Source organism: Vicia villosa, linkage group LG7 (assembly GCF_029867415.1).
Source record: "Vicia villosa cultivar HV-30 ecotype Madison, WI linkage group LG7, Vvil1.0, whole genome shotgun sequence".
Lineage (NCBI taxonomy): Eukaryota > Viridiplantae > Streptophyta > Magnoliopsida > Fabales > Fabaceae > Vicia > Vicia villosa.
In genome coordinates this window covers 89,261,192-89,273,725 of record NC_081186.1, presented here as the reverse complement: position 1 = coordinate 89,273,725, position 12,534 = coordinate 89,261,192, and the positions used below count along the sequence as shown (strand labels likewise).

General features: G+C 34.7%; 1 protein-coding gene and 1 pseudogene across 1 annotated transcript; one reads left to right on the top strand and one right to left on the bottom strand.

The window, feature by feature from the left end:
- Positions 1 to 448: 448 nt before the first annotated feature.
- Positions 449 to 2,390, bottom strand: LOC131619635 (receptor-like protein 33; annotated as a pseudogene).
- A 5,804-nt stretch (positions 2,391 to 8,194) lies between these two features.
- On the top strand, positions 8,195 to 11,435 carry LOC131617761 (receptor-like protein 54). The gene is made up of 2 exons (XM_058889014.1): positions 8,195 to 9,302; positions 9,375 to 11,435. Exons 1-2 carry the CDS (start codon positions 8,195 to 8,197, stop codon positions 11,318 to 11,320), a joined length of 3,054 nt encoding a protein of 1,017 aa, XP_058744997.1. The 3' UTR covers positions 11,321 to 11,435.
- The last annotated feature ends 1,099 nt before the right edge of the window (positions 11,436 to 12,534 follow it).

Sequence of the window (12,534 nt, the reverse complement as noted above, 5' to 3'; positions counted from 1 at the left end):
TGCTCTTACGCTTTTCATTTTGGAAGGTAAACCAAGTGTGAAAGTAAGAATGAGAGATAATAAGACATGATTGGAGAGAGAAGAGATAAACAAAAATTGGAGTCAGCACGTCATTCGCGATGTTTTCGTGATATTAATATTCGCGACATTAAGCATTTTCCATTATTTTATTATAATAAAAAAAGTTTTATCATCACACCAACTGGTTGGTAGCATTGGCTATTATAGTATTTCTTAGATCTTTAAGTAAATTAGGATACACTTTTTCATTTAATTCCAACACCAATCTATTTATTAAACTCAGACAAAAAAATACAACTTTAACATAACACCAGCAACATGTTAACAACAACATTGAAAAACTTACAATACAAAATCAAAGTAGCTGATCAAACAAGAATCATCAAGCTTATTTTAAATAGAAAATTAAAACTAACACAGTCAGAAAGATAACAACAACGACAAAGCTATGACATTTGTATCATCTGATTCATGGTTGAACCATTGGTCCTCCTCACTCTTGTTCTTCTTTTCACTCTTCTCTTTGGTTGGCCACCAAATATCATCACAAGCCATCTTGGCCTTCCAATCAAGAACATGCAATATCCAAGGCCTATTCCAAACACAAATCCACATCCATATCCAATTGCCACTGGCTTCCATCCAAATCCAAATCCAAATTTCTCTTCACTCCAAAGCTTGTTGGGTGAAGGAGGAGAATGTTGTTCAGGTCCACAGTTCTTTGACAAAGGAAATCCGCATAACCCCAAGTTTCCTTCATATGAATCATTCGAAAATGTATTGAACTGACTTCCTTGAGGTATTTCTCCCACAAGATGGTTATTGGAAAGATTCAAAACTTCAAGGCTGTTTAGATTTGTGAAATCGGCAGGAATCATACCAATCAACATATTTGAGGAGAGATCCAACCATTCCAAGTTTGTCAAGTTTCCCATGGATTGGGGAATATGACCAACGAGTTTGTTATGGGAAAGGTTAAGTCCTATGAGCTCATGAAGCTCACCAATAACATTTGGAATCTCTCCTTCAAATTTGTTTCTTGACAAATCAATAATTACAAAGATTCTTGGAATTTTTACCATTGGCATATTGATTCCTTTCATCATCACAACAATAGAATCAGAGTAATTCTTATATTGTTCTGATCCATTTCTTGATTTAAATCTAAATGTTTGAATGGTAACACCAGGAATAAAAGCCTTTTCCATATATGACCTACCTTCTGGATCTTGAATAACATTTTTCATGGCTTCAAACTTTTTAAAATAGATTTTTGGTAGCGGACCGCTAAAGTTATTTCCTGAGATATCAAAAATAATTAAACTGGGAAATGGATAGTTGATCTTTTGATTATCAATGGAACCATGCAACTTATTGTCTCGCAAAACCAATATTTTCAAATTTTGCAGAGTTTGAAGCCAGTAAGGAAATTTGTCTTCTATTCTGTTACTGCCAATATTTAAGACTTCCAGCTTTTCTAATTGGTTGTCATAGAGATTTAGAGTAGAAAGTTGACTATCCTTTGAAAACTTACTTGGCAAAGTGCCATAAAATTTGTTCATTTGTAGATCCAAAACTTGAAGACGCGATAAACTAACAAGACATTATGGAATGGTACCTGTCAATTTAGAGTGTGCAAGATTGAGAAATTGTAGTGAACTCATGTTGCAAATTGACATAGAAAGTCCACCTTGTAGTATGTTAAACCTAAGATCAAGGAAACTGAGCCAATAACTACTTCTTGAGCACTGATCTATCGACGTGAACAAGTTTTGAGAAAGGTTCAAAAATTCAAATGAGTTAATTGTTTCAAGTAACCAATTGGGAACTCTTCTAGTAAATTTGTTATTGGACATATCAAGAGAATCCAAACTTGGGAGTTTTCCTATGAATCTGGGAAGTTCATTCAAACTCAAAGAAGACAACTCCAATTCAATTAGTTTAGGAAAACTGTAATTGACACTGGATTCAATGCTTATTGCTAATTGGCTATTATGTGAAAGAGACAGGGAAAGCAAAATTTGAAGTTTGGAAATTTTTTGAAAATCAACACCACCACTGAAGTTGTTTGATGATAGACATAGTCTAGTTAGATTTGAAAGGTTGAAAATTGATTTTGGAATAATGCCTTGAAGCTTATTGTCGCATATAAAAAGCTCTTCTAAGGAATATGATGAGATTGCACTAATATGCCCCGTAAATTGATTGTTTGATAGATATAAATATTTCAAACAAGGCAAAGTTAACAGGGAGGAAGGAATTGTTCCATTTAACAAGATGTTATCTAAAAGCAATACAATTATCTAAGAAAGTTACTGCAACTCCATTCTGGAAGATAACTTCTAAACTCTAAAGTCATTACCTGACATATATAGTTCACAAGTTCTTGGTAAACAGATGATGCTTTGTTCCGCTTAATCCTGTGTTTTCAAGATTTAGAGTAACCAATGAGGAAGAATGATTAAAGAGAAAACTAATGGAGTTTGGTCTTATTGTAAAAAATTGAGGCTCTGTTGTATGGGCAAAAAGCCTAACTAGAACGTGAGGGGGGGTATTAATGTACATTGTGTTGAAATATAAACTTGATTTGGGCCTAAATTAGTTATTTGATATTTTGGGCTTTGTTATTTTGGGCTTAAGTAATTTTGGGTAAAGTTTCTAGAGAATTCTTGTATTATTTGGAGAGTCTAGATATTTCTTAATATTGTAATATTCTCTAGAATACTCTTTGAATTTCTAGGATAGAGAACTCTCTAGAATTAGTGAGTCTAGAGTTCTCCTTAGAGTACTATAAATAGAGATGTAATCTCACACATTTGAATCAAGCAAAATACAAAGTTCTCTCTTCCATAAAGAATTCTCCTACCTATCAAGTTTCTATTCAAGCCTCCAATATTTCTAAACACTTGTCCTACACACAAAAATAACCTTAATTCCAACAAAGTGGTACCAGAGCTTCAAGGTCCTCAAAAGATGGCGAATGGAGGTTTCCCTTTTCAAATGCCGATGCTCACAAAGAACAACTATGATAATTGGAGTATCAAGATGAAGGCGCTACTAGGATCTCACGATGTGTGGGATGTCGTTGAGAAAGGCTTCAAGGAGCAAGACGAAGCCTCGTTAAGCCAAAGTGCGAAAGATACATTGAAGGAGTCAAGAAAGAGAGACAAGAAAGCTCTCTTTCTCATTTATCAATCGGTGGATGAAGATACTTTTGAGAAGATATCCAACGCAACGACGGCCAAAGAAGCATGGGACAAGCTTCAAACTTGCAACAAAGGAGTTGAGCAGGTAAAAAAGATTCGTCTTCAAACTCTTAGAGGTGATTTTGAACGTTTGTTTATGGAGGAGTCCGAGTCAATTTCTGATTATTTTTCTCGAGTATTGGCCGTAGTCAATCAACTTAAAAGAAATGGTGAAGATGTTGATGATGTGAAAGTCATGGAGAAAATACTTCGCACTTTAAATCCAAGTTTTGACTTCATTGTTACCAACATTGAAGAAAATAAGGATTTAAAGACCATGACCATTGAGCAACTCATGGGTTCCTTACAAGCATATGAAGAAAAACAAAAGAGAAAAACTAAACAAAATGAGGCTATAGAGCAACTACTACAACTCAACATAAAGGAAGCAAACTATGTAAACTACAAGAGCCAAAGAGGACGAGGACGTGGCCAAGATCGTGGACGTGGACGCGGACGTGGAGGAGAAGGAAGAGGAGGTTACAACAACTACTCTAACAACTTCAACAATGGAGAAAGAAGTTGGAATCCACAAGCGACAAGAGGTCGTGGAAGAGGAAATTCATGGTCGAGGTACGAAAAATCACAAATCAAGTGCTTCAACTGCAACAAGATTGGTCATTATGCATCCGAGTGTAGATTCTCGAAGAAGGTTGAAGAGAAAGCTAACTTCGTAGAAGAAAAAGGTGGAGAAGAAGAAACTTTGTTACTCGCATGTCAAAACCAAGTTGAAGAGAAAAGAAACAAGTGGTACCTCGACACTGGTGCAAGCAATCACATGTGCGGCGATCGAAGCATGTTTGTAGAGATCAATGAAGCGGCAACTGGCGATGTCTCATTTGGAGATAACTCGAAGATACCGGTCAAAGGAAAAGGTAAAATTCTCATACGCTTGAAGAATGGTAGTCATCAGTTCATATCCAATGTCTACTATGTCCCTAACATGAAGAATAATATTTTGAGCTTGGGACAATTATTAGAGAAAGGCTATGACATCCACTTGAAAGAACATAGTCTTTTCTTAAGAGATTGTAGACATAACTTGATTGCTAAGGTGCCTATGTCAAAGAATAGAATGTTCCTCTTGAACATTCAAAATGATGTGGCAAAGTGTCTCAAGGCGTGCTATACCGATTCCTCGTGGCTATGGCATCTACGATTTGGGCATCTCAACTTCGATGGTCTAGAACGTTTGGCAAAGAAGGAGATGGTGAGAGGCTTGCCTAACATCAACCACCCAGACCAACTTTGCGAAGGATGTCTAATTGGGAAGCAATTCCGAAAAAGCTTTCCAAAGGAATCAACATCAAGAGCCACAAAGCCGCTAGAGCTCATACACACAGATGTTTGTGGACCAATCAAACCCAACTCATTTGGAAAGAGTAAGTACTTTCTCCTATTTATTGATGATTATTCCAGAAAAACATGGGTTTACTTCTTGAAGGAGAAGTCAGAAGTGTTTGAAAACTTTAAGAAGTTCAAAGCCCTTGTGGAGAAAGAAAGTGGTCTTTCCATTAAGGCCATGAGATCTGATCGAGGAGGAGAGTTCACTTCAAATGAATTCAACAAATATTGTGAAGACCATGGAATACGTCGTCCACTAACTGTGCCAAGATCGCCACAACAAAATGGAGTAGCAGAAAGAAAGAATCGAACCATACTTAACATGGTGCGAAGCATGCTCAAAAGCAAGAAGATGCCGAAGGAGTTTTGGGCCGAAGCTGTGGCATGTGCGGTTTACTTGACAAATCGCTCCCCAACAAGAAGTGTGCACGAGAAGACACCACAAGAAGCATGGAGTGGAAGGAAGCCTGGGATCTCTCACCTTAAAGTGTTTGGAAGTATTGCTTACACCCATGTTCCAGACGAAAGAAGAACAAAGCTCGATGATAAAAGTGAGAAATACGTGTTTGTAGGTTACGACTCAAGTTCCAAAGGTTACAAGCTTTACAATCCAAATAGTGGAAAGATCGTCATAAGCCGCGACGTGGAGTTCGATGAAGAAGATTGTTGGGATTGGAGTGTTCAAGAAGAAAGGTATGATTTTCTTCCTTACTTTTAAGAAGAAGAAGAAGAAATTGAACAACCAATGATAGAGGAACATATTACACCACCGACCTCACCGACACCAAGGTTGGAAGAAACAAGCTCAAGTGAGAGGACACCGCGACTAAGAAGCATTGAAGAGCTTTATGAGGTAACCGAAAACCTAAACGACATTAACCTCTTTTGTCTTTTTGGTGATTGTGAGCCTCTAAGCTACCAAGAAGCGGCGGAAAACATAAAGTGGAGAGATGCCATGGATGAAGAAATCAAGTCAATCACGAAGAACGATACGTGGGAACTTACTACGCTTCCACGAGGACACAAAGCAATCGGAGTAAGATAGGTGTACAAGGAGAAGAAGAATGCAAAAGGAGACGTGGAGAAATATAAAGCAAGATTGGTGGCGAAAGGATATAGTCAAAGACAAGGAATTGACTATGATGAGGTATTTGCTCCCGTTGCTCGTCTTGAAACTATTAGACTGATCATTTCTTTGGCAGCTCAAAATAAATGGAAGATCTATCAAATGGATGTGAAGTCGGCCTTCTTGAATGGTTTCCTCGAAGAAGAAGTTTATATCGAGCAACCATTGGGTTATGAAGTAAAAGGGCAAGAAGAAAAAGTCTTGAAGTTGAAGAAGGCATTGTACGGTCTCAAGCAAGCACCAAGAGCTTGGAATGTTCAAATCGACAAGTACTTTCAAGACAAGAACTTCATCAAGTGTCCATATGAGCATGCACTTTATATCAAAGCGCAAAGTGGAGATATTTTGATTGTGTGCTTGTATGTAGATGACTTGATTTTCACAGGGAACAATCCGAGCATGTTTGAAGAGTTCAAGAAAGACATGGCAAATGAATTTGAGATGACAGATTTGGGGCTCATGGCATATTATCTTGGCATCGAAGTAAAGCAAGGAGACAAAGGAATTTTCATCACCCAAGAAGGTTATGCCAAAGAAGTACTCAAGAAATTCAAGATGGATGATGCCAATCCAGTTGGCACCCCGATGGAATGTGGAAGCAAGCTGAGCAAGCATGAAAATGGAGACATCGTGGATCCAACTCTTTACAAAAGTTTGGTTGGAAGTTTACGTTACTTGACATGTACAAGGCCGGATATTCTCTATGCCGTAGGAGTCGTAAGTCGCTACATGGAAGCTCCAACAACAACTCACTTCAAGGCGGCAAAGAGAATTCTTCGATACATCAAAGGTACAACAAACTTTGGCTTGCACTATTACTCTTCTAACAATTATGACATTGTTGGTTATAGTGATAGTGATTGGAGTGGAGACTTGGATGATAGAAAGAGCACTACTGGTTTTGTGTTCTTTATGGGAGATACTGCTTTCACTTGGATGTCAAAGAAGCAACCTATAGTCACATTATCAACTTGTGAAGCCGAGTATGTCACTGCCACATCATGTGTTTGTCATGCAGTTTGGCTAAGGAACTTGTTGAAGGAGTTAAAGATGCCACAAAAGGATCCTATGGAAATATGTGTTGACAATAAATCAACGCTTGCTTTAGCAAAGAATCCCGTCTTTCATGAAAGAAGTAAGCACATCGACACACGTTACCACTTCATAAGAGAATGCATTGAGAGAAAGGAGGTGAAGTTGAAGTATGTGATGTCTCAAGATCAAGCTGCCGACATTTTCACCAAGCCACTCAAGTTGGAAACTTTCGTGAAGCTAAGGAGTATGCTTGGAGTCACAAATCAAGTTTAAGGGGGGATGTTGAAATATAAACTTGATTTGGGCCTAAATTAGTTATTTGATATTTTGGGCTTTGTTATTTTGGGCTTAAGTAATTTTGGGTAAAGTTTCTAGAGAATTCTTGTATTATTTGGAGAGTCTAGATATTTCTTAATATTGTAATATTCTCTAGAATACTCTTTGAATTTCTAGGATAGAGAACTCTCTAGAATTAGTGAGTCTAGAGTTCTCCTTAGAGTACTATAAATAGAGATGTAATCTCACACATTTGAATCAAGCAAAATACAAAGTTCTCTCTTCCATAAAGAATTCTCCTACCTATCAAGTTTCTATTCAAGCCTCCAATATTTCTAAACACTTGTCCTACACACAAAAATAACCTTAATTCCAACACATTGTATCATATTCTGAATGTTGACTTTGTCAACATTTCAGTTTTGGGCTTACTATTATAATTGGGCTTATGATTGTTATGGGCCTTTAACTACCTGAGTTGTGTAGATAAATACACTGATATAGTTTTGTATCAGTTAACAGTTTTGTAACGGAAAATGCAATGATTAATTGATTAATTCAATGAAAAGAATATGCACAAGTGCAGAGCTGTACAAATCAATAAAAATTAATGGTGTTTATTGTTGTGGCAAATAAATTGCAAATTAATATGTTGTTAAACCTCAATTAAATCAGCTCAGTTGATAGATGTGTGCATGGACGTCAGATGCATGCAATTATATAGATGAAATTCAATGTATTAATGTAATTCTAAATAAAATCGTACAATGAAATTATAAATTTATTTATTTTTTATATATAGTTTAACATTTTTTTAGTGTTACTCTAATAAATGTGATATTATTATAAGAACTATCTCATTCACAGATTGGGAGAAGAACTTGCACATCATATACGTCCTTTACCATGTTGATCATCGAGGAGTAAATAAAAACATGCATGAAATAATGATAAAACTATTATCATTAGTCACTTTTATTGAACAAAATGTTGATTTGAAAATTAAGTTTGAGCTACTTTCTATTTGAATTTTGACTAAATATTTGTTACCTTTCTTTCCATTTCCATGCACACTTTATTTTGTTTCGGTTTTCTTTCTTTCTGATAAACCAGTAAGTTTCCTCAAACTCCTTCATACATGTCATCCATGAAGTGGTTGCTTCTGTGTTTCCATCTTTTTTTCTTTCATTTTCCATCTTCCTCTTCTTTCAACTTGTCGTGTCATCCTTATGAGACTTATGCTTTGCTTCATTTCAAGTCCTCATTCACTCTAAGTACCGCTTATTATCCTTGTAATGAATCTCCTATGAAAACAACAACATGGCAAAATGAGACTGATTGTTGCTCATGGCATGGTGTCACATGCAACACCATCTCTAGTCATGTGATTGGCCTCAACCTTGGCTGTGAAGGCCTTACAGGTATATTACATTCTAACAGTTCCATTTTTCATCTTTCTCATCTCCAAACACTCAATCTTTCTTCCAATTATTTCTCCAATGTTTCTTTTGGCTCCCAATTTCATTCTAAGTTTGGTGGATTTCAGAGTCTCACTCATCTTGACCTGTCTAACTGTGATTTTCAAGGAGAAGTTCCTCCTCAAATATCATATCTTTCTAAATTAACATCACTTCATCTCTCTGCCAATAGTGAATTGATTTGGAAAGAAACCACTTTGAAGAGACTTGTGCAAAATGCAACAAATTTAAGAGAGATGTTTTTGGATGGCACAAATATGTCTTCAATAAGACCAAACTTCCTTAGTTTTCTCTTTAATCATTCTTCCTTTTTGGTTACTCTTCATCTCAAAAATTCAAGATTAAGGGGTGACTTCAAACAAAGCATTCTCTGCTTACCAGCTATTCGTGAGTTATATATGTCAAAAAATAACCTTACTGGCCAGCTTCCAAAATTCAGTTGCAGTAACTTTGTTAGACTTTTGGATTTTTCATTTAATGGTTTTCAAGGACACATTCCTCCGTCATTTTCTAATCTCACATCTCTTACTTATCTAAGTTTAACGGGAAACTCTCTTAACGGTTCAATTCCATCTTCACTTTTAACTTTTCCATATCTAACTCATCTAGATCTCTCGTCAAATGAACTTAGTGGTCAAATCCCAAATGTATTTCACCAATCAAATAGATTTCAAAAGTTAGATTTGAGTTATAACAAACTTACAGGTGATCTTCCAATATCAATTTCAAACCTTCACCATCTCATTTTCTTAGACCTTTCATCCAATTCATTTATTGGTCAGATCCCGAATGTGTTCGGTGGGATGACCAAACTTCGAGAACTCTATCTATATTTAAACAATTTAGAAGGACAAATTCCTTCTTCATTATTTAACTTGAATCAACTTCTGACATTAGATTGTTCTGATAATAAATTAGTGGGGCCCCTAATCAACAAAATTTCAGGGTTTCAAAAACTAACTTATTTGATTTTACATAACAACTTATTAAATGGAACAATTCCTTCCTCCTTGTTATCCTTGCCTGATTTAAAAGTATTAAATCTAGCAAACAATCGACTGACGGGACCTATCAGGGCAATCTCATTGTATTCCTTAGAAGAGCTTTATCTATGCCAAAATAAGCTACAAGGCAATATTCCAAAATCACTTTTTAGCCTTCCAAACATTACTATACTTTGTCTATCATCAAACAACTTAACCGGAGTTGTTGATTTTCACCACTTTTCTAAACTTCAAAATTTGCATTCTTTGTCCCTTTCACATAATAGCCAATTATCACTAAAAAATGAATCCAAAGTCAATTACAATTTTTCTGAACTAATTTTATTGGAATTGTCTTCTTTGAGTTTGAATGAAATTCCCAGATTTTTAAAAAATTGTCCAAGATTGTATTCTCTTGATATGTCCAATAACAAATTGAATGGAAGAGTGCCTGATTGGTTACTTGAAACAATGAATTCAATTGGATTTTTGAATCTCTCTCAAAACATGTTCACATCAATAGATCAAATCTCAACAAGTAGCTACCGGCTTGGTTCCCTTGATCTTAGTTTAAACTTACTACATGGTGAACTTTCTTCTTCAATTTGCAACATGAGTTCACTACAATATCTCAATCTTGCACAGAATAAATTGACAGGCACCATTCCACCATGCCTTGTTAGTTTATCGTCTCTTCGAGTTTTGGATCTACAAATGAACAATTTTTATGGAATTCTGTCAAATAAATTTTCGAAGGACAGTCAACTTCTTAATTTGAATCTTTTTGGCAACCAATTAGAAGACCAGTTGCCAAAGACTTTGTCCCATTGCAAAAATCTGGAAGTTTTAAATCTTGGTAGCAATAGAATAGAAGACAAATTTCCTTATTGGCTTCAAGCTCTGGAAAATTTGAAAGTGTTGGTTTTGCGAGACAATAAGTTGCATGGTCCCATTTCTAATCTAAGGACCAACTATTCATTTCCAAATTTAATGATTTTTGATATCTCAGGCAATAAGTTTAGTGGCCTACTTCCAAAAGAATTATTTAAAAAGTTTGAAGCCATGAAAGATGAGGATGCAAGATTTTCATATATGGAAGAGTCATTGAATTTTTACAGTCAGCTTAGTATTATATGGTACTACGATTCTGTGACCTTGAGGATTAAGGGGATCAATTCCATATTGGTGAAAATTTCAACGAACTTTGCAACTATTGATATGTCAAGAAATAAATTTGAAGGAGATATTCCAAATGTTGTTGGAGAGCTTCATGCACTCGTAGGGCTTAACCTTTCCCATAATAAACTCACTGGTAATATCCCACAATCCATGGGAAACTTGACGAGCTTGGAATGGTTAGATCTCTCATCGAATATACTCAATGGTATGATTCCTGCATATTTAACCAATTTGAATTTTCTTGAAGTCTTGGAACTTTCCAATAACCATCTTGTGGGGGATATACCTCAAGGAAAGCAGTTCAACACATTTTCAAATGTTTCATATGAAGGAAACTTGGGGTTATGTGGATTACCCTTGTCAAAGAAGTGTGGACCTGAACAACATTCCCCATCTTCATCCAACAAGTTTTGGAGTGAAGAGAAATTTGGATTTGGATGGATACCAGTGACAATTGGATATGGATGTGGATTTGTGTTTGGAATAGGCCTTGGATATTGCATGTTTCTAATTGGAAAACCAAGATGGCCTGTGATGATATTTGGTGGGAAGCCTAAGAGAAGAGTGAAAAGAAGAACAAGAGTGAGGAGAACTAATCATTCAAACATGAATCAAATGATACAAATGTCATAGTTTTATTGATGTGGTAAATTTTCTTTAGTGTTAGTTTTTGTATTCTATTTAAAATAAGCTTGATCATTCGTGTTTGATCAACAAGTTTGATTTTGTATCGTAAACTTGCGTTGGTGTTGCAGAGATGTTTTAAATGTGTTTCTTTTTATAATTGTTATAAATATTGTAAAGTGGGTTGCATTTATTTTTGTTTGAGTTTTACTAATAGATTGGAATTGGAAGTTAATGAAAAAACATTACTTACTTTAGAGCACCCACATCCTTCACATTTTTTAAACAACTCAATTACCTTTTTCAATTTTTTTATATTGGATCACAGTTTTACATTTTTTAAACAACTAAACTACATTTATCAAATATCCATATAACTCACTTAAAACTCTAAACTGAATCCCATAAGATTCCACAATATATCTCACATTTATACTATAAAGAAATTTAATTAAAATAATATAATTCATATATATCAAAATACATTAAAAATTATAATTCCCTTTTTCCTCAACCATCACCGAAGATTACGCCGTTACTGTCAAAGTTGTTAAAATCTCGATTTAAAATCTAAACTCTATAGATTTCAAGTTTTCAGGTCAGCATTTCATGTTAAATCGCAGGTAAAAACCTTTTTATATAAAATCGTATTCTAAAACGATTTTAAGTGATTTAAATCATTCTGAAATCGTGTAAAATTGTTGGATTTTACTCTTTGACCTGATTTTATTATTATTTTTTTGTTAAAATTTATAAATCACATTTTATATTTTGGCCCATAGAATTTCCTCTATGAATTTTTAATTTCATTCATATTTATATCTTGGTTATAATATTAAAAAAAATTTAACATTTGGAGATGAATTTAATCGAGTCGAATATAAATGCTCTAATGAAGATGATGTTGTAGAAGGATTGATCTTTTGATTAAGTTGAAGATGAAAAAAAAAATTAACTTGAAAAACTTTTGAAACTATTATATTTTTATAATTTTTTTGGTGTTACTTTTTATGATTTGGTGGACAATTTATATAGTTTGATACAAGTTTGTGAATATTACACTTTATTATGATGATATAGTATATTTTTATTTTATAATTAAGTTAAAATTTTAAATAATTAATGCATTTAGAATATTCAATAAGTGTATATATATATATAAATTTAATAAGAGGTAAACTCTATGATTTTACGTTTCGATTTTACCTAGGTAAAACGAATCA